At 41.6% G+C, this 22086-nt stretch overlaps 1 protein-coding gene across 2 annotated transcripts in view; it reads right to left on the bottom strand.

Moving 5' to 3' along the window:
* Positions 1-22086, bottom strand: part of ADGRV1 (adhesion G protein-coupled receptor V1) — a 603645-nt gene that overhangs the window by 381982 nt on the left and 199577 nt on the right. For both annotated transcript variants that reach the window (XM_089313009.1, XM_089313008.1), the window contains 6 exons: positions 21698-21862; positions 15478-15595; positions 10957-11080; positions 9884-10022; positions 9545-9730; positions 9085-9317 (listed from right to left, as the gene is read on the bottom strand). In XM_089313009.1, the coding sequence (XP_089169135.1) occupies positions 9085-9317; positions 9545-9730; positions 9884-10022; positions 10957-11080; positions 15478-15595; positions 21698-21862 (965 nt within the window). The remainder of the gene's footprint in view (positions 1-9084; positions 9318-9544; positions 9731-9883; positions 10023-10956; positions 11081-15477; positions 15596-21697; positions 21863-22086) is intronic.

Genomic DNA, 22086 nt, shown 5'->3' with positions numbered 1-22086 from the left:
TGAACCAACAGCAAAGGAAGACCTTTCTCTCTGTCTCTCTCTCACTGTCCACTCTGTCAAAAATAAATAAATAAATCTATAAAAAATAAAAAGATGGAAAATTCCTAGATCATTTAACGTGAAAGAAAACATCTTAAGTTCTGTAGAAACCAATTATAATCAATACCTCTGTTCTTTAATATGAACATTAGCTCACCTGTATAAGGACATTTATGTAAAAGACTTGGTTTAGTGTGCTGTTATTCCCATTAAATTAAGTGTTGAGGGGGAGGGGAAGAGGGGGAGAGGACAGGGGGAACAGGGGAAAGGAGAGGTCTTCCATCTCATGGTTCATTCTCCAGATGGTTGTAATAGTGGGAGCTGGGCTGATCTGAAGCCAGGAGCTTCTTCCAGGTCTCCCACAAGGGTGCAGCAGCCCAAGGACTTGGGTTATCTTCCACTGCTTTCCCAGGCCATAGCAGAGAGCTGGATCAGAAGAGCAGCAGCCGGGACATGAACCAGCACCCATATGGGATGCTGGCAATGAAGGCGGCAGCTTTACCCACCACACCATAGCGCCAGCCCCATTTGTAGGAATTTTAGCATTTGAAGAATGTGTGAGACTTCAATATGCTTTTCTCAGATGGGATGATACAGCATCTCCCCTAGTGACTGAGTGAAGTGTTTTAGTTTTTAAAAGTATTACTTATATAATACATGCAACAGTATTTCCCTGCACCAGAAAAAATGTCATTCACCCTGAGGCTCTTCAACCTTGGGGCTCAAGAAGCGTGCAGAAAAATAGTATCTTCCGGAGGAGGCAAGATGGCGGAATAGGAAGGGAGCACACTGATAGTCCGGGGAGAGACAGTTTAATAAAAGTGGAGATACTGCAGGTTCAAGGAAGAGTAGGGGAGGAAACAGCAGAAGAAACTCTTCCGGAACGCGTGATTCACAGTGGACCTGCGTGGAGAGCGTGAGAACCCACAGTTCTGGACATCAGCGGCAGACTCAACACACCAGCGCTGGAACGCGAGGTGAGCCGAACCTCAATAGCCCGAGACACCGGCAGGCAAGCAGAGAGAGGAGACTAGAGGGAACGACCCCCCCGGGGGGGGGGGAGTTCACCAGGCTAACTGGGAGAGAGAGAGAGAGAAAAAAAAAGGTGACTGGTACGGACACGGGTTTCTCTCTCTCCGCTCACCTCTCAAGGGCGAGCAAGACAAAGAGCAGGCGCCATCTTGGACATACGTCATAAGCAGAGCGACCTCAGGTCTGCACCAGCCCTGAGCCTAGCAGAAAAACCTGACTCTGGGCGGGGCGAATTAACAGGAGATTAGGACCTGAGACTGTGAAAAAAGAGACGGTGGGGGAGAGAACTCACGGAATTCACGTGAGTACTCTCCAGAGACGCTACAATTCCATAACTTTGGCAATCCAGTGGGAGTCTGAAGGAGAATTTGAGGCCACTCTGAGGGCAGAACAGATTCCCTGTGTGGTCCTTGGGAAAGAGCTTCTGATCTCTGGCTCCTGTGGGTATATCATTTGCCTGCTAACTACCTCCAACTTCGTTCAGCTGTGCGGAATTACTTCCCTTTTGAATCAAAAAAAGAAAGAGAGAGAGAGAGAGAGATCTATCACGCCTAACCTGGGAGTGTCACCTTTGGCACACCAGAGCTCTCAGGCCACACCCATCTCAAGCCTCTAAGGCTCCATCAAAAACAGACAGTCCACTTAATCTAGAGTCATAGTATAACAAGAGAAAGCACCACAGTGAAGAAACCAAATATCTCCAATATGCCAAATAACAAACGCAAAAACTGAGGTAATAAAAACAAGGAAGTCACCATGATGCCCCCAAATGAAAAAGACACCCCAATTCAAGATTATGAAGATGATGACATAGAAGAAATGCAAGAAGCAGATCTCAAAAAATTGATAAGAACATTAAGAAGTTCTCAAAAACAAATTCTTGAACTACAGAAATCCTTAATGGACAAGGTAGAAAATCTCTCTCATGAAAATGAAATATTAAGGAGGAATCAAAATGAAACAAAACAACTAGTACAACAGGAAACTGTGATAGTGACAAGAAATCATAATGAAGTGAAGAATTCAATAGATCAAATGAAAAACACAATAGAGAGCCTTACAAACAGAATGGGTGAAGCAGAAGAGAGAATATCGGACTTAGAAGACAGAGAACAGGAAAGGATACAGTCAGACCAAAGAAAAGAATTAGAAATCTAAAACATATTGTCGGGAATCTTCAGGATACTATTAAAAAACCCAACATTCGGGTTCTAGGAGTTCCTGAAGGCATGGAGAGGGAGAAAGGATTAGAAGGCCTTTTTAGTGAGATGTTAGCAGAAAATTTCCCAGGTTTGGAGAAGGACAGAGAAATCCTAGTACAGGAAGCTCACAGAACCCCTAATAAACACGACCAAAAGAGATCCTCACCACGACACATTGTAATTAAACTCTCCACAGTGAAACATAAAGAAAAGATCCTAAAATGTGCAAGAAAGAAACGTCAAATTACTCTCAGAGGATCTCCAATCAGACTCACAGCTGACTTCTCATCAGAAACCCTACAAGCTAGGAGGGAATGGCGAGATATAGCCCAGGTACTAAGAGAGAACAACTGCCAGCCCAGAATATTATATCCTGCAAAGCTATCATTTGTGAATGAAGGTGAAATAAAGACTTTTCATAGCAAACAGAAATTGAAAGAATTTGTTGCCACTCATCCAGCCCTGCAAAAGATGCTTAAAGATGTGTTACACACAGAAACAAAGAAACACGGTCATCAATATGAAAGAAGGTAAAGGAAGGAAACCTCACAGCAAAAGATCACAGGGAATTCAAAGCATATATTAGAACTTATCTTTGGCAAATGGCAGGGCAAAGTTACCACTTATCATTAGTCACATTGAACGTGAATGGCCTGAACTGTCCAGTTAAAAGACACCGATTGGCTGATTGGGTTAAGGAACAAAACCCATCGATTTGCTGCTTACAAGAAACGCATCTTTCCAACAAAGATCCATACAGACTGAAAGTGAAAGGCTGGAAAAAGATATACCATGCCAACAGAAATGAAAAAGAGCGGGCGTAGCCATCTTAATATTGGACAACATAAACTTTACCACAAAAACTGTTAAGAGTGACAAAGAGGGACACTATATAATGATTAAGGGATCAATACAACAAGAAGATATAACAATTATCAATGTATATGCACCTAACTACAGGGTACCGGTTTATCTAAAAGATTTGTTAACAGACTTAAAGGGAGACTTAGACCCCAATACAATAGTACTGGGGGACTTCAATACTCCACTCTCAGAAATAGACAGATCAACAGGACAGAAGATCAACAAGGATACAGTAGATTTAAACGACACTATAGCCAAAATGGATCTAACAGATATATACAGAACTTTCAATCCTACAGCTAAAGATTTTACATTCTTCTCAGCAGTACATGGAACCTTCTCTAGGATTGACCACATACTAGGCCATAAAGCAAGTCTCAGCAAATTCAAAAGAATTAGAATCATACCATGCAGCTTCTCAGACCATAAAGGAATGAAGTTGGAAATTAGCAACTCAGGAATCCCTAGAGCATACGCAAACACATGGAGATTGAACAACATGCTCCTGAATGAACAATGGGTCATAGAAGAAATTAAAAGAGAAATCAAAAATTTTCTGGAAGTAAATGAGGATAACAGCACAACATACCAAAACTTATGGGACGCAGCAAAAGCAGTGTTAAGAGGAAAGTTTATATCAATAGGTGCCTACATCAAGAAATTGGAAAGGCACCAAATAGATGAGCTTTCAATTCACCTCAAGGATCTAGAAAACCTACAGCATATCAGACCCAAATCTAGTAGGAGAAGAGAAATAATTAAAATCAGAGAAGAAATCAACAGGATTGAATCAAAAAAAAAAAAAAACATTACAAAATATCAGCCAAATGAGGAGCTGGTTTTTTGAAAAAATAAACAAAATTGACACCCCATTGGCCCAACTAACTAAAAAAAAGAAGAGAAAAGACCCAAATCAATAAAATCAGAGATGAAAAAGGAAATGTAACAACAGACACCACAGAAATAAAAAGAATCATCAGAAATTACTACAAGGACTTGTATGCCAGCAAACAGGGAAACCTATCAGAAATGGATAGATTCCTGGACACATGCAACCTACCTAAATTGAACCAGGAAGACATCGAAAACCTAAACAGACCCATAACTGAGACAGAAATTGAAACAGTAATAAAGGCCCTCCCAACAAAGAAAAGCCCAGGACCAGATGGATTCACCGCTGAATTCTACCAGACATTTAAAGAAGAACTGACTCCAATTCTTCTCAAACTATTCAGAACAATCGAAAAAGAGGGAGTCCTCCCAAATTCTTTCTATGAAGCCAGCATCACCTTAATTCCTAACCCGGAAAGAGATGCAGCATTGAAAGAGAATTATAGACCAATATCCCTGATGAACATAGATGCAAAAATCCTCAATAAAATTCTCGCCAATAGAATGCAACAACACATCAGAAAGATCATCCACCCAGACCAAGTGGGATTTATCCCTGGTATGCAGGGATGGTTTAATGTGCGCAAAACAATCAATGTGATACACCACATTAACAGACTGCAGAAGAAAAACCATATGATTATCTCAATAGATGCCGAGAAAGCATTTGATAAAATACAACACCTGTTCATGATGAAAACTCTAAGCAAACTGGGTTTGGAAGGAATATTCCTCGATACAATCAAAGCAATCTATGAAAAACCCACAGCCAACATCCTATTGAATGGGGAAAAGTTGGAAGCATTTCCACTGAGATCTGGTACCAGACAGGGATGCTCACTCTCACCACTGCTATTCAATATAGTTCTGGAAGTTCTAGCCAGAGCTATTAGGCAAGAAAAAGAAATTAAAGGGATACAAATTGGGAAGGAAGAACTCAAACTATCCCTCTTTGCAGATGACATGATTCTTTATTTAGGGGACCCAAAGAACTCTACTAAGAGACTATTGGAACTCATAGAAGATTTTGGCAAAGCAGCAGGGTATAAAATCAATGCACAAAAATCAACAGCCTTTGTATACACAGACAATGCCATGGCTGAGGAAGAACTTCTAAGATCAATCCCATTCACAATAGCTACAAAAACAATCAAATACCTTGGAATAAACTTAACCAAGGACGTTAAAGATCTCTACGATGAAAATTACAAAACCTTAAAGAAAGAAATAGAAGAGGATACCAAGAAATGGAAAAATCTGCCATGCTCATGGATTGCAAGAATCAATATCATCAAAATGTCCATTCTCCCAAAAGCAATTTATAGATTCAATGCAATACCAATCAAGATACCGAAGACCTTCTTCTCAGATCTGGAAAAAATGGTGCTGAAATTTATATGGAGGCACAAGAGACCTCGAATAGCTAAAGCAATCTTGTACAACAAAAACAAAGCTGGAGGCATCACAATACCAGATTTTAGGACATACTACAGGGCAGTTGTTATCAAAACAGCATGGTACTGGTACAGAAACAGATGGATAGACCAATGGAACAGAATTGAAATACCAGAAATCAACCCAAACATCTACAGCCAACTTATATTTGATCAAGGATCTAAAACCAATTCCTGGAGCAAGGACAGTCTATTCAATAAATGGTGCTGGGAAAACTGGATTTCCACGTGCAGAAGCATGAAGCAAGACCCCTACCTTACACCTTACACAAAAATCCACTCAACATGGATTAAAGACCTAAATCGACGACCTGACACCATCAAGTTATTAGAGAACATTGGAGAAACCCTTCAAGATATTGACACAGGCAAAGAATTTCTGGAAAAGATCCGGGAGGCACAGGCAGTCAAAGCCAAAATCAACTATTGGGATTGCATCAAATTGAGAAGTTTCTGTACTGCAAAAGAAACAGTCAGGAGAGTGAAGAGACAACCGACAGAATGGGAAAAAATATTTGCAAACTATGCAACAGATAAAGGGTTAATAACCAGAATCTACAAAGAGATCAAGAAACTCCACAAAAACAAAACCAACAACCCACTTAAGAGATGGGCCAAGGACCTCAATAGACATTTTTCAAAAGAGGAAATCCAAATGGCCAACAGGCACATGAAAAAATGTTCAAGGTCACTAGCAATCAGGGAAATGCAAATCAAAACCACAATGAGGTTTCACCTCACCCCGGTTAGAATGGCTCACATATAGAAATCTACCAACAACAGATGCTGGCGAGGATGTGGGGAAAAAGGGACACTAACCCACTGTTGGTGGGAATGCAAACTGGTCAAGCCACTATGGAAGTCAGTCTGGAGATTCCTCAGAAACCTGAATATAACCCTACCATTCGACCCAGCCATCCCACTCCTTGGAATTTACCCAAAGGAAATGAAATTGGCAAACAAAAAAAGCGGTCTACAGCCTAATGTTTATTGCAGCTCAATTCACAATAGCCAAGACCTGGAACCAACCTAAATGCCCATCAACGGTAGACTGGATAAAGAAATTATGGGATATGTACTCTTTAGAATACTATACCACAGTAAGAAACAACGAAATCCAGTCATTTGCAACAAAATGGAGGAATCTGGAATACATCATGCTGAGTGAAATAAGCCAGTCCCAAAGGGACAAATACCATATGTTCTCCCTGATTGGTGACAACTGACTGAACACCAAAAAGGAAACCTGTTGAAGTGAAATGGACACTATGAGAAACAGTGACTTGATCAGCATAGCCCTGACTGTTAATGAACAACTTAATACATTATCCCTCTTAGTAGTTTTTGTTGTCTGCTCTACTTAATATGACTGGTTTAATTCTGTAATTAATACACAGTTATTCTTAAGTGTTGAAATTTAACTGAAATGTGATCCCTGCTAAAGATAAGAGTGGGAATAAGAGAGGGAGGAGATGTACAATTTGGGACATGCTCAGGCTGACTTGCCCCAAATGGTAGAGTTAGAAACATACCAGGGGACTCCAATTCAATCCCATCAAGGTGGCATGTACCAATGCCATCTCACTAGTCCAAGTGATCAATTTCAGTTCACAATTGATCATAATGAAAGGACTAAGAGTCAAAGGGAGCACATAAACAAGTCTAGTACCTGCTAATACTAACCGATAGAATAAATAAAGGGGAGAGTGATCCAACATGGGAAGCGAGATACTCAGCAGACTCATAGAATGGCGGATGTCCTAAACAGCACTCTGGCCTCAGAATCAGCCCTAAAGGCATTCGGATCTGGCTGAAAAGCCCATGAGAGTATTTCAGGCATGGAAAGCCAAGACACTCTGGAGAAAAAAAAAAAAAAAAAAAAAAAACCCTAAATGAAAGATCTCTGTGAGTGAGATCCCAGTGGAAAGAACAGGTCTTCAAAGAAGGAGGTACCTTTCTCTGAAGGGAGGAGAGAACCTCCACTTTGACTATGACCTTGTCTAAACAAGATAAGAGTCGGAGAACTCAGAGGGCTTCCATAGCCTTGGGAACTCATGACTGGAGCATAGGGAGATTACTGATGCCATAGACAGGAGTGTCAATTTGTAAAGTCAACAACAGGAGTCACTGTGCACTTACTCCTCATGTAGGATCTCTGTCCTTAATGTGCTGTACATTGAGTACTCGTTATAGCATTAAGCCTCAAACACTTTATTTCACTTTGTGTTTCTATGGGGGTGCAAACTGTTGAAATCTTTACTTAATGTATACTAAACTGATCTTCTGTTAAAAAAAAAAGAAGAAGAAATTATCAATTCCCAACTTGACTCTCGCTGGGATTAAACATGACAATAGATCTGATCTGATTTCATCATCATTTAAAAAATCATCTATTATTTTTCACTTTATGTTTCTGTGTGGGAGCAAACTGTTGAAATCTTTACTTAATGTATGCTAAACTGATCTTCTGTATATAAAGATAATTGAAAATGAATCCTCATGTGAATGGAAGGGGAGAGGGAATGGGAAAGGGGAGGGTTGCGGGTGGGAGGGACGTTATGGGGGGGAAGCCATTGTAATCCATAAGCCGTACTTTGGAAATTTATATTCATTAAATAAAAGTTAAAAAAAAAAAAGAAGTGTGCAAAGGTGTTCTCCACCCTTGTCAATCAAGTGTGCCCCAACAAATCAGAGGAAGAAAGGTACTCATGAGGCAGAATTTGTGATCTGCCCAGAAAACATGGTGCACTTGCATGGCCACCTATATGACAAATTTTTTTCCCACTTTTAAAAAAAAGTGAAGATTAATCTGAAAGGCAGAATTGAGAGACAGAGAGAGAGAAAGAACGAGAAAGAATGAGAAAGAACAAAAAAAGAAAGAAAGGAAAAAAAGAAAAAGGAAGGAAGGAAACATAGAAAAAAAAAGAAAGAAGGAAAGAAAGAAAGAAGAAACATAGATATCTTCCTTAACTGATTTATTCCCTAGATGGCCAAAGCCAAGAGCCTAAACTCTGAGTCTCCCAGTTTGAGTGGCAGGGGCCCAAGCACTGGGGACATCTTCCAGTCTTCCCTGCAATAGCAGGGAGCTGGATCAGAGCCGCTGGGACTCCAACAGGCACTCATGTGGGAGGCCGACATCTCAGGGAGTGGCTTAATTCACTGTGCTGCAATGCCAGCCCTCTTTCCAATTGCTACTGGGCAAGCATCTACTTCATTAACCCAGAGATAAGACATCAGCTTTCAGGGATACCAGAGAAAGAAACCCCTAACTCCAGCCACCTCACAGGGAGAGAAACTGGGACTAGCCCCTCCTCCCACACGTGCTGAGCACCAGGCTGGGTAATGCGGGACTCTTTCTCAGCCAGTTTCCGGGCACCCACACACTATGCTTACCCTGTCTGGAATGAATTCACAACGCTGCCACCTACTGCCACCTTTCAAGGAAAGACATTATGCTGAAGAAAACTGGAAGAAAGAATTTCCCTTCTATATCCTGCTCTCATGTCGCCCAGATGTGAGAAAGAGCAGAGACAGAACTGTTTATGTGGCTCTCACTCCCCCTCTCTCCCCTCTCTTCTCCCAAAATTCTTTTTCTCCTGTACCTTCCTTGGAGCTCCACCTTCGTAATTGCCAAAGAAAATTCTTCAGGGCCCTCTGGTCGGTCATCGTCGAGGATTTCAACCTGCAGACTCTGCACCACTTCTCTGGCCTCAAACAGGAGCCCTCCTGCCGCAGGAATGAAGTCCGAGCCTGCTTCTGCAGTCCCGCTCCTGGTCTCATACCACAGTCTCACCAGGCCGAAAGAGCCAGCTGATCGGACGATGGTGGCATTCACCTAGATGAAAAGCACCGTCTTACTCTGCAGGCTTAACCTATCAGACCATGTTGTTTCCAATTGAAGGGTTTCTTGTTAAAATGGTATGCAAGTTTATAAGGTATCTAACTTATACATTAAAATAATGTTCTCCGTTTGGAGCAATTATTCATTTGTGAAAAACCGACAATTTCAAGATCGCTCATATTCAAAGAGATGACAGAAGGGCTGGGCCTTTCACACTCTACCCTCAGCATCTCCTCGGTCACTCGCAGCTGCTCCTGTGAAAAGGCAAAGCGGCCATAGGGGGCGTCACTGGCAACCATGGTGATGTTGGCTGTGCTGCTGGAGTCGCTCAGAGCCCCTCCCTCACTGACATCCGTGAGCTGAAACTCGTAGAAGCACTTTTCCTCAGGAATGTCATCATCCAAAGCCTAGCCAAGGACAAAGCAGGTCATTACCGTAGAGTCGAAAGTGTAGAGAAAAATATCTAATCATGCCAACAACAAACTCTGTCGTGTTACCTCCCCATCCCAGCCATGCACACACCCAGAGCAAGCATGCATCAGAAAGCAGCAACCCGCTACCTGTATCAGTATGACAGCTGCAGACTGTCCGTCCCGCATGGTCAGCTTTCCTGATGTTTCTGCAAATTCCCCCGAGGAAGGCGGGAATATTTTCCAAAACACTGTGACCTCCCCCCAGATCCCTGGGCCACGAACAAGGCTACGACAATAACACAGACGTACGTTCAGTTCATTCTTACGGAAGGCTCTTTTCTCTCACATTTGCTACATCACTCAACAGTAACCAGTTTTAATTTCAAGCATTTGTATTTTTAAATAAACTCATGTATCAACTATAAAGCAAAAGAAAGTCATATCATTCCAAGATGTCAACACCTTGAAGTGCTGAGTTAGTGCAAGTCTACCTTGACAAGAATACCGCCAAAAATTAAACACTAATATGGGAAACGTAAAGGGATCCAAATCAATCCTTATAGACTTCTCATTGGAGACTCAAGGTACAAAGCAGGAAAGGCCTAACAAAGTTACTTAAAAGGACAGTAAACACTTCCTACCTGGCATGCAAATGGAAACGGAGAAAGTATCACCTCTGGATAACCACCCAGAAGAACGATATTAAGTGAGATCTAGATGCTTCACTGACAGTCCCTGCTCCATTCCTCTTGAGAAAATGTGGGAAAAACAAACCTGCCTGGGCTCATACTCACTTAATCATATGCTCAGCCCTGATTCAGAACACTTAGAATCCAAATGTCTGACCCTGACGGATTTCAAAGCAATGGCTCTGTAGCTTACAACATCACAGTAGTGCTCTTACCTCATGTGCAATGACAAGACGGGGCTGGACTTAAGGACGGTGTGATCTCACTCCATGGGCTTCATCCATGGCCCACACTGCAAACCACCACCTGAGTCAGGCACCTCACGATCTGACCCTCAACACAGCTTAGGATGGACTCTTATTTTCAATTTGTGCCCAAAGACTGCTCTACTCTCCCCAGGATGTCAGCAACACAAAAAATGATAATGTCTGAGAACTACATATGTACTAGAGTATGCAATGTTTCAATCTAATTGTTTAAATAAAACTCCCTAACTCATACATACGCAAGGAAAAATCAAGCAGCGCTTACCTGATGATGGCAGTACCGTTGTATCTCGCAGAGGGTTCCCCGATGAGCACATGCCTTGATGATGCAGCTATCCCCACTTCTCCAGGCGCTCCCTTATCTCCACGGATGATTATTGAGGCACTCCCTAAGTCACGGATTACATACAGGGCTTTGTAGTAAGCATACCTATGCACTTCCTATATAGCTGGCCACAGTCAAACAGTTTCACATTTACCAACCAAGTTAATCCTCATGACCGTGATAAATCAGGCGCTGTCCTCCTCACTTTACCTTTGAGAACACTGAAGTAACTGCAAGTGTGGAAGACACTGATGCAAATAACTTGCCCAAGAGCACACTGTCATGAAAAGGGGCAGGAGAAAGTGGGCAATGATGCCACCATCACTCCGATAAAAGCAAATGCTTCTCTACTGTTGGCATTACTTCCCTTCCACAGTTAGCATTGGAGTTCACTAAAATTAGCTATGTGGACATGTCGAACAACTATTTGGCAAAAACAGGAATCCTCTGAACTCCACCACTTATAAAAGCTATGCCAAATATTTCTACTGACATAATCCTACATACAGGGAAATGAAAGACTCCACTAAGAGGCAATTAGAACTCATGAGAGTTTGATGAAGTTTCAGGATATAAAATCAACACATGAAAATCAATAGCCTTCTTATACATAGACAATGCCATGGCTGAGAAAGATCTAAGATCAGTACCATTCAAATATCTACAAAAAATTTTACGAAATTTAAATACCTTAGAATAAATTTAACTAAGGATATGAAAGATCTCTACAGTGAAGATTACAAAAACATTAAGGACATACAAGACAACACAAACAATGGAAAAATCTTCCATGTCCATTGCTTAGAAGGATTAATGTCATCAAAACGTCCATACCATCCAAAGCAATTTACAGATTCAATGAGATCCCAAATGACCACCAACATTCTTCTCAGATCTAGAAAAAACAATGCTAAATTTCATATGAAAACACAAGAGACCCTGAACAGCTAAAGCAATCTTACACAACAAAAACAAAGCCAGAGGCATCACTATACAAGGTTTTAAGACACACTACAAGGCAGTTATAATCAAAACAGTCTGGTAACAACACAAAGACATGTAGAGCAATGGAACAAAATAGAAACCTCAGAAATTAATCCACTTATGCACAATCAACTAATCTTTGGCAAACAAACTAAAATCAATCCTTGGAGAGAGGACAGTCTCAAACAGTTCTGGGAAAATTGGATCTACACATACAGAACTACGAAACAAGATCCCTACCTTTCACCTTATACAAAAATCACATCACAATGAATTTAGATCCTTAATCTATGAGCTGATACCATCAAATTACTAGAGGAAAACATTGAGGAAACTCTGGAAGACATGGACTTAGGCAAAGAATTCTTGGAAAGGACCCCAGAAGCACAGGCTATCAAAGCCAAAATAGACAAATGGGATAACAGCAGGCTAAGAAGTTTCTGCACTGCAAACGAAACACTCAACACAGTGAAGAGGCAACCAACAGAATGGGAGAAAATATCTGCAAACTATGCAACTGATAAAAGATTAAAATACAGAATCTATGAAGAATCCACAAACTCAAAAAAATAAAACAATCCAGTTAAGAAATGGCAAAGGACATGAATAGGCATTTTTCCAAGGAAGAAATTCAAATGGCCAACAGACACATGAAAAAACCTTCAGGATCATTAGCCATCAGGGAAATGCAAATGAAAACCACAATAAAGTTTTATCTCACTCCAGTTAGAAAGGCTATCATCCAATAAATAAATAAATAAATGTCGGCAACGATGTGGAAAAAAAAGGTGCCCTGATACACTGTTGGTAGGAATGTAAACTAGCACAATCATTATGGAAAACATATGGAAATTCCTCAGAAATCTAGAAACAGACCTACAATATAAGCTAACCATTCCACTCCTGGGAATTTACCCAGATGAAATGAAATCAGCATATCAGAGAGTTATCCGTCACCTACTGTATATTGCAGCTCAGTTCACAATAACCCATATGTGGAATCAACCCAAATGCCTGTAGGCTGGTTACTGAACAAAGAAATTGTGGCATACATACACTGTAAAATAGTTCTCAGCCACAAAAAAGAATGAAATCCTATCTTTGCAACAAAATGTATGCAACTGGAAACATCATGCTTCATGAAATAAGCCATTCCCCAAAAGACAAATATTGTAAGTTTTCCCTGATTTGTGGTAACTAATACATAGACTAAAAAATGCAATGTACATGAGTAAAATTGCCATTTTCAGGTGGATTATTGTTTACAACCCTTGTCTATACTCTTGAGGGACACTGGTTTTTCTACCTAATACTTGTGGAATTCCTTTCTTTAATGGAAGATTAAGCTTGTAATTATAAAATACATTGAAAGTATGCCATTGTAAAAATTAAAAGAAAAATAAGGAAGGAAGAGCGAAGGAGTGCATGGATGGGAGAGAGGTTAGGATGCGAAGTATTATGCTCTTAAATCAGTATATATGAAATACATGAAATTTGATCACCTTATATAAATTTCAAAAAATTCTACTTAAGTGGAAATAAAAACATCAAACAGATCAAGTATCCATATTATAATTTAGCAGTATCTTGAAGAAAACTGTTTCCAGAAGTACATTTTAAGGTTTTATGAAACCGTGAGCTGGATTACTGTATGTGCACAATGGAGTGGATTGATGAAATCAAGTAGTTTGTCATTCTCAAGAATCTCAGTTAGAAACACATTAAGAATATTTTTATATTGGTAAAAAATTTATCTTAATCACCCATATGCTCTTCTTCATATGTCCAGTTAGCCTACATGCTATCAACGCTGTTATTTTAACAAGATGTAGATGACTGAGCTAACTAAGAATTAGGGAACACTACGGTTTAATGAGATGATTCTCTGGCAGGTTTGTTGGAAAGGATTATAGGTAAAACTGCAGAAAGAACAACTCTTTCAAGTATGTACAATGATACTCTCTACAAGTTGATAATCTTCTTGGTCATGAAATCCACTTTCAACTGCAAACCCTTGCAGAAAATGGAATTCTTGATGGTAAAAAAAAAAAAAAAAAAAAAAAAAAAAAAAAAAAAAAAAAAAAGGATACACAACAGTAACTCAGCTTTCAAGTAAGTTTCTGGGAAAGCCATTTTAGAACCATTACTCATTCCTTTAAAAACCCAAGAAATAAATCATTGAGACCATAAGCAAATGAGAATTATGATGCCTGTTTCAGAAATATCAAAATATCTCAGGAATATTCTCACATGAAAATAGATATAATCGACTCTAATACCATAAGATGCTAAGTTGTAAAACAGTATTTTCTTACAAAGAAGTATGTAATTATTGTGAAAACGTTTCAAAAATAAAGTACTATTACTGGGGCTGATGTTGTGGTGTAGTGAGTGAGACCACCGCCTGCAGTGCCGGCATCCCAAAAGGGTGCCCGTTAGAGTCCTGGCTGCTCCACTTCTGATCCATCTCTCTGCTATGGCCTGGAAAAGCAGTGGGGGATGGCCTGAATATTTGGGCCCCTGTGCCCATGTGGGAGACATGGAGGAAGCTCCTGGACCCCGGCTTTGGATTAGCACAGCTCAGGCCATTGCGGTCATCTGGAGAGTGAACCAGCAGATGGAAGACCTCTGCCTCAGCCTCTCTGTAATTCTGCCTTTCAAATAAATAATCTTTAAGAAAAAAAAAATACTATTCCTATTTCAAGTAAACAATTTCAAACTCAAAAAATAGACTCATGACAAAAAAGTGAGATTACATCGAACATATTGCTGTGAAGCCTATTTAAACAACATGAAAGTTATCCATGTAGCTATGTGTTATTTTTTTTTTAAGCAATCCAAGGTTTTGTTTCCATATCATTTTAAATGGTTGTAGTATTCTGTTGCATTTAACCAGTTTTCTACTGTTGGACCATTAAGAAAGCTTTCACATTTTAAACACTGCTACAATGGAATTGGAGAGGCGGAGAGAGATGGAAAGAGAGAGAACAAGAGGGCAGCCTCCTACCTGCTGATTCATTCCCTGCAATGACCACGGCAACCGGGGCTGAGGCTGAAGCTAGAAACTGGGCATCAGTCCAGTTCTCCCATGAAGAAGACAGGGAGCCAAGTACTTAAGCCACCACTGCTGCCTCCCAGGGTCTCCATTAGCAGGAAACTGGAGTCAGGAGCCAGGGCTGGGAATTGAAGCCCGGTGCTCCAATGTGAGACACAGACATCTCAAAAAATAGGTTAAACGTTCACCTTAACATGTTTATTTTAAAAAAAAATACATGAAATCTTTGACCTATAACCTTACTAACATGGGATATTATAATTTTAGTTTAAAATTTCTTAGCAGATGGAAAATAGTGTATTTTAGCAAACATTTTAGAAATTATAAGAAAAGCTACCACTGTCTATGTTTTCACTGTAGAGTCTGATTGCATTTTGCTGAGAATCTCCTTTCTAATTTCCAAAAATGTGCATGTCTCTTACCTTTCACTGGAGATATTTCTACTTCATCGACTGCCGTCAGCTGAATGGTAAAACGTCTGTCCTCCTCTAATGCAGTGTCTTGAAGAGCATGCAGGATGATGGTCTTCTGGGACTCGGTCTGCACAAAATGAGAGGACAATGTGTTTCTCACGTGGGCCAAAGTCACTCTGGGTGTTCCTAGTAGCAGCATTATGTTACATTTTTAAGTGTGTTCTTCCTGTCACTTAGAACTATGAGTTGCATCCAGGAGAAATAATCTAAGCCTTATCTCTGATTGTAGGTCTCATTTAGGTTTTTAATAACAAAAATCTTTAAATTTTAACATAGTCTTTTAACTTAACTGAAAATTTTCAGCATTTTGTTCAGTCTTTTAAAGGGAGCCAAATGGTCACCCCATAATGCTCATAAAAGACAGTGAGCTCACTCAGAGAAGGAAAGTAGGGGTGACCTGAGATTGCAGGCATAGGTGCAATCAGCAGTCCTGGAGGCCTGTGTTGTTGAACATCTCTGGACATCCAAGTCAAGAATCCTTCCCTTGCCAACTTAGCAACAGCACCTTCCTACTTAACCAAGGTATCCGAAGGCAGCAATAAAGGATCCCAAGTCATAGAAAAGTCAGCTTTTCCATCCAGGAACCCGGTATTTTATATGGACATTTTGGTTTTCTTTTACCTTCACACTTAAGATTCTGCTTTTCTTGTTTTTATACAGGTAACACTTGTTTCTTGCTAACTATGTGCCCTAGTTATTTTATACTTTTTCCCACATTGTACATTGTTTCTCATTGCTGCTATACTGTAGGAAGAATGCTGATTTAATTGTGACTTTTCCCCTTGGATCACAGGTCCTCTGTTTGAAGTGAGCCTACTCCTATCCGTAGTGCTATCTTTCACTGGACAGACAATAGATGGCCTTTACATTTGTTCACTCTTTGTCTCCTCTTCCAGCCCATTTCAAGTCATTTTGTCAAAGTTCTTTCCATCCACTGCACACTCCTTAAAAGTACTTATTTATTTTATTTGAAAGATAAAGACACACACGGGGGCAGGGGGAGAGAAAGAGAGAATTCCCATCTGCTGATTCAGTCCTCAAATACCAACAATGGCCAGAGCTGAGCCAGGCCATAAACATGAGCCAGGCACTCAGTCGAGGTCTCCTTTATGAGTTACAGGGAGTATGGCAGAGGTGATGTCACCAATGTTGCATGACAAAGCCACAGCTGGAGGAGAGGGAACTCCATAAAGCAGGAAGCCCCTGACTGACTGAAGCCATCTTCTCTGGTTTTATTAAGCTTACTAGTGATACAGTCATTGGGTTTGGGTGTGGGAATCACAGGTATCAATGTAAGCAAAATTGTTGTTTCTTATAAAAAAAAAAATTCAGTTACAGAAGGTGACTGGAGAAATAAGAGGGGAATTGTGGGGAGCAACTCGGACTAGACTGTTACTGGAATTAAGACTTGTTCTATGCATCTGCTCTCCCACAATATGGCGCTGGGAGAGGAGAGAACAGCTTCTACACAGCTGCCTCCAGTTCAACCAATAAACAGCAGGACCTGCTCCTGATTGCAGGAGAGCAGCGTACTCGGCGTGTGGGTAGCAGAGTTGGGATTGGAGGAAGAGGACTATAAAGGAGGAGAGAGACAACATGCACCAGGAACATCTAAGAGGAACACCTGAGGAACATCTGAGCAGCCCCCGAGAGAGCCGGCCGGCGGTGTGCCGCTCCCCCGCGGAAGTGGGGAAAGTGGCAGGGGGCACCACCCTTCCACAGAGGTGGAAGGGTCGGTAGCCAACCTGGGAAGAACCAGCAGCAAACCCAGGAAGGGCCGAGCAGACAAAAGAACAGCGCAGGGTCCTGTGTCGTTCCTCCGCAAAGAGGGGGAGCGACAGGGAATCTCCTAAAATTTGTCTAGAGCAATATATTAGGAACACTGAAGTAGGCAGGCATATAGGTTAAAATCGATTAGGTTTGTGAGCTGGAAGACTGCGCCTTCACCACGCCCTACCCGATACCTTCACCATGCCCCTGTGTGACCTCATGCCCCTTTCCTGGTCATACCTGGGTGCCCACCAGCCAATCAGGTTAATTAACCACTCCCCTTTGGAAGTGGGTTAAAAGCCTGGGACAAGGTGTGTCCTGCCCTTCTATTCTTCCCTGGCCTCTTGCCAGGAGGGGGCTTGCTGTAGCCCTGAGCCTCCAGGGCAAGTGGCCTTCGGGCCACCCACCCTAGGCTTCCTGGCCTAGATGCTCCTCCATGTGGCTGGTTCCTGGTGCTCAGTATGAACCCAGATTTACCTCTCTCATATAAAGCTCTCACTCTCCCATGCACCTTTCGCACTAAATAAAAGCCTAAAATGTACCATGCTGCCTTGTTTATCTGTGCCGGTATTTAGAATTCTTCTCTAAACATTAGACAAGAATCCTCTCATGCTTATTAATACTGAAGATTTATTAATAAGCATATAGTGAAATAGTATGGCACCCCCAATTCCGGTAGCATATGTGGCACCCCAAAAGGCGCTTCTGGGGAACTTTAAGGGGCCACATTTTCATATAGATTTTAGGAGGTCACCCCCGATATCAACATGAGTAATTAGGAGTTTTATGAGAAGATAGAACAGAAAGAGCATGCAGGTGCTTGTTCCCACGGACCCCCCCCCCCCAACTTTGTCTCACACAGGAGTGTATGATAATACTGGTAGGTATGTAGATAACATTACAGCAAGTGGATTGTGAACAAGCACTACCATTCTTACAAAGGTTAGGACGTTATGCCCCTGCTTGGAAATGTAGAACCAAGGAACTCTTACATCAGGCAATGGAATAGGCTTCATAAAGAACAGTTGTTAGGGGTGTGATTTACCTTTAGAAAAATAGGATATAATCATTAGAACTTTCTCTATACAGTTTTAACCTTTTTTATAGTTTTAACCTTTTAAAATAAATTGATTAATCTATAAAATCTTGGAATTTCTGTCTCACACCTTTAGATAAGTTAAGCAAGTCTCATATAACTGACATAGCTCCACTATGAGTAGAGAAACATTAGTGGGAAGATTACAATGAAGCCATGAAAGGAAAATCAAACAAAACAAGATTAATAGAGAAAAGTTGTGCATAGATAATCACTTGTGATATGTTCTTTCCCAGAAGTAATAGAGGCTTAGCAGAAGGAAGGCTTAATAAAAAGTATGTGTAGGGGCCAGTGCTGTGGTGCAGCGGGTTAAAGCCCTGGTCTGAAGTGCTGGCATCCCATATGGGCACTGCTTCTAGTCCCAGCTGCTCCACTTCCGATCCAGCTCTCTGCTATGGCCTGGGATAGCAGTAGAAGATGACCCAAGTCCTTGGGCCCCTGCACCCATGTGGGAGACCCGGAGGAAGCTTCTGGCTCCTGGCCTCAGATGAGCACAGCTCAGGCCATTGTGGTGATCTGGGGAGTGAACCAGCAGGTAGAAGACCCCTCTCTGTCTCTACCTTCTCTACCTCTCTAACTCTTTCAAATAAATAAAATAAATTTTTGAAAAAGTATGTGTAAAAAGAATATAAAATAAATCTATGAGGATTGGCAAAATGATGCCTTCTGCTACTACCTAAAGCCCATCTCCTCATCTCCTTTCTTAGCTGATGCCTCCCCTCTTTCGGGACACCTTGGACCTGCCGAGGCTGGACAGCGGCAGGACTGAACTACTTGAACCATTACCTGCTGCATTCCAGGGTGTGCTTTAGCAGGAAGCTGCAACGGGGAGCAGAGCCAGGACTTGAACCCAGGCACTCTGATATAGGATGCAAGCATCCCAAGTGGTGTCTTAATCACTATGCCAAAAACTGTCCCCTATTGCTATTAACTGCAATGCATCTGCATCTTAATCTTTCCTATAATACACACTGCTGAGGTTATTCATGTTCCCATGGGTAGATTTGTTCTTTTCAGTGCTGCATGGATTCCACTGTTCACATTTATACTATCTGCAATATTTGCCTAACCATGGTTATCCACTAGCACAAATGATATTGCCAAGAACACTCACTCTTATACATAAGCCTTTCAATGTACAATAATTTCTCTAAAGTGCTCTTGATGTTATATATCATTGATTCTCATTATTTCCAGAATCTTTATTTATACATTTGTCAGCTTGCTAAATTCATTTGAAACCTTACAATCAATATCTTGGCACTTGATGTATTATTTTCTATGGGTATTTTGTTTTAATTATTCATTAGTTCTATTATTTGCTTCTTTTTTTAAAACAGATTATCTTCTGCTTTCATCTTTATTAGTTTGAGAAAAATGTTTAAAAGCAAACATGATTCTAACTGCAAAAACCAAGGAGGACAATAAATCTAGACTCTGCAGTTTCTTCTCCATCCATTTTTCCCTCTGACAGACAACACTGCTCTGTCTTGCACACATCAGCTGCGTATCGCCTGACCTCCAGTTAAGTAAGGCGCCCTTCCATGTTCTTTGGAACTTGTAGCTACCCTTGGCCTTTTGCCTAGAATCAGTTCATCAGTTCTCTTCCACCTCCTCATCCCACCTCCCAGAAAATGAGCCTGAGAGTATGACTGGTAAATAACACAGGACTCTGGATAGGCTGGGCTTATTTATAATGAAACTGTGCTCTGCTTCACTGGGTGCTGTATACGACAGGCCACAACTTATTTAGTTATTAAAGCTACTTATGAGGGAGAAGGGGACACAGGCAATCAGCAAAATCCCATTCTGGCCAGCGCCACAGCTCACTAGGCTAATCGTCCACCTTGTGGCGTTGGCACACCAGGTTTTAGTCCCAGTCAGGGCGCCGGATTCTGTCCCGGTTGCCCCTCTTCCAGGCCAGCTCTCTGCTGTGGCCCAGGAGTGCAGTGGAGGATGGCCCAAGTGCTTGGGCCCTGCACCCCATGGGAGACCAGGAGAAGCACCTGGCTCCTGCCATTGGATCAGCGCGGTGCGCCGGCCACAGTGCGCCGGCCGCGGCGGCCATTGGAGGGTGAACCAATGGCAAAGGAAGACCTTTCTCTCTGTCTCTCTCTCACTGTCCACTCTGCCTGTCAAAAAAAAAAAAAAATCCCATTCTGGAAGGTAACTAGTACTCCAGACAAGGTCTGCATGGCTGGTGTGATAAGGACATGAACACATGAAGCACCTACGAATGCTTTACAGGACGCTGGAAAGAGCACTCTCTCTCAGGGGCTGCAGACACCAAAGGCCAGCCACAGAGATCCCAGTCCTGCCATGGAGCAGAAGACCTGTCAGCTTCGCTTGTTATCCATGTGGGAAACGGGGGCACACACAGATGAGTTGAAATGTGCTTTCCATTTCTAAATTGATTTTGGTTCAGTTTTTAATCGGCCGCAATATCTCTTTTTTCTTTTTCTTTTTTTTTTTTTTTTTTTTTTTGACAGGCAGAGTGGACAGTGAGAGACAGACAGAAAGGTCTTCCTTTGCCGTTGGTTCACCCTCCAATGGCCGCAGCGCCTATCCGAAGGCAGGAGCCAGGTGCTTCTCCTGGTCTCCCATGGGGTGCAGGGCCCAAGCACTTGGGCCATCCTCCACTGCACTCCCTGGCCACAGCAGAGAGCTGGCCTGGAAGAGGAGCAACTGGGACAGAATCCGGTGCCCTGACAGGAACTAGAACCCGGTGTGCCGGCGCCGCAAGGCAGAGGATTAGCCTAGTGAGCAGCGGCGCCGGCCCGCAATATCTCTTTTTCAAACTGCATGTAAGTGCTAAAAATTCTAAGTCTGATATTATCTTTCTGCTATGATGCTAAACAACCCATATTTTGACTCAGAACAGAAGTTCTGCACAGACTAAATAGTCACAAACCACATCTAACATGGCAAATTGACCAGAATCAGTGTTTAGACATAGGCAAGGGTTACAGAAAGCGTGGAGCTAGGGATTAAACGCGGACATCTGGCTTGGTGACTGGTTTTGATCTCAGTCAGGAGAGGAAATGTTAAGGAGGGCAGTTTTGAGGGTGGGGGAGAAGATGAATCTGAATTTAAAAATATCATTTCAGATGGTGCAAGTAAAAATATCATTTCAGAAAGCCAGGGTTTTCTGTGGGCGTGGTATGGGCTTTGATTTTTTTTCTCTATAATGCATATAGATTTCAAAAAAAATTCTAGACCTATTGAATATCATATGAACTCATTAGTAATACTATGCAAAAGAAAATTGGAGGAAAAGTCTAGGAGTCCTAATGGTGAATATACCTCATTAAAATGCAGGGTTCCAGTCAAAGGGCTAAGATCTCCTTTAGCCTTCTCTTCTACAGTCCACTGAAGTCTGACAGCTCCTTTTCCTCCTGGAGACCGGACAACTGTCAATGTCACGTATGAGTCGGGGTCATCAGACAAAAAAGATTCATCAACCATCACCTGAAACAAAGAAAATCCAGTAAAAAAAAAAAAAAGACAAAGAGGAAGAGGAAGAGGAACAAACAGTATCTTCCTTTGTTTACAGTGACTGCAGTTTTTCAATTAAGAACTCTGTGCACTGCAAGTTACAGTCATGGGGCAAAAAAACCAATGTTCCAACAAAACCCATTTCTCTCTTTCCTGGACACCCTAATTACCTGTCACTCTCCAGCAATCAGGAAGAA

This window comes from Oryctolagus cuniculus, chromosome 14 (assembly GCF_051225735.1).
Source record: "Oryctolagus cuniculus isolate XC-2025 breed Fujian yellow rabbit chromosome 14, ASM5122573v1, whole genome shotgun sequence".
In the NCBI taxonomy this organism is placed as follows: domain Eukaryota; kingdom Metazoa; phylum Chordata; class Mammalia; order Lagomorpha; family Leporidae; genus Oryctolagus; species Oryctolagus cuniculus.
This window is presented reverse-complemented; position numbering and strand designations above follow the sequence as displayed.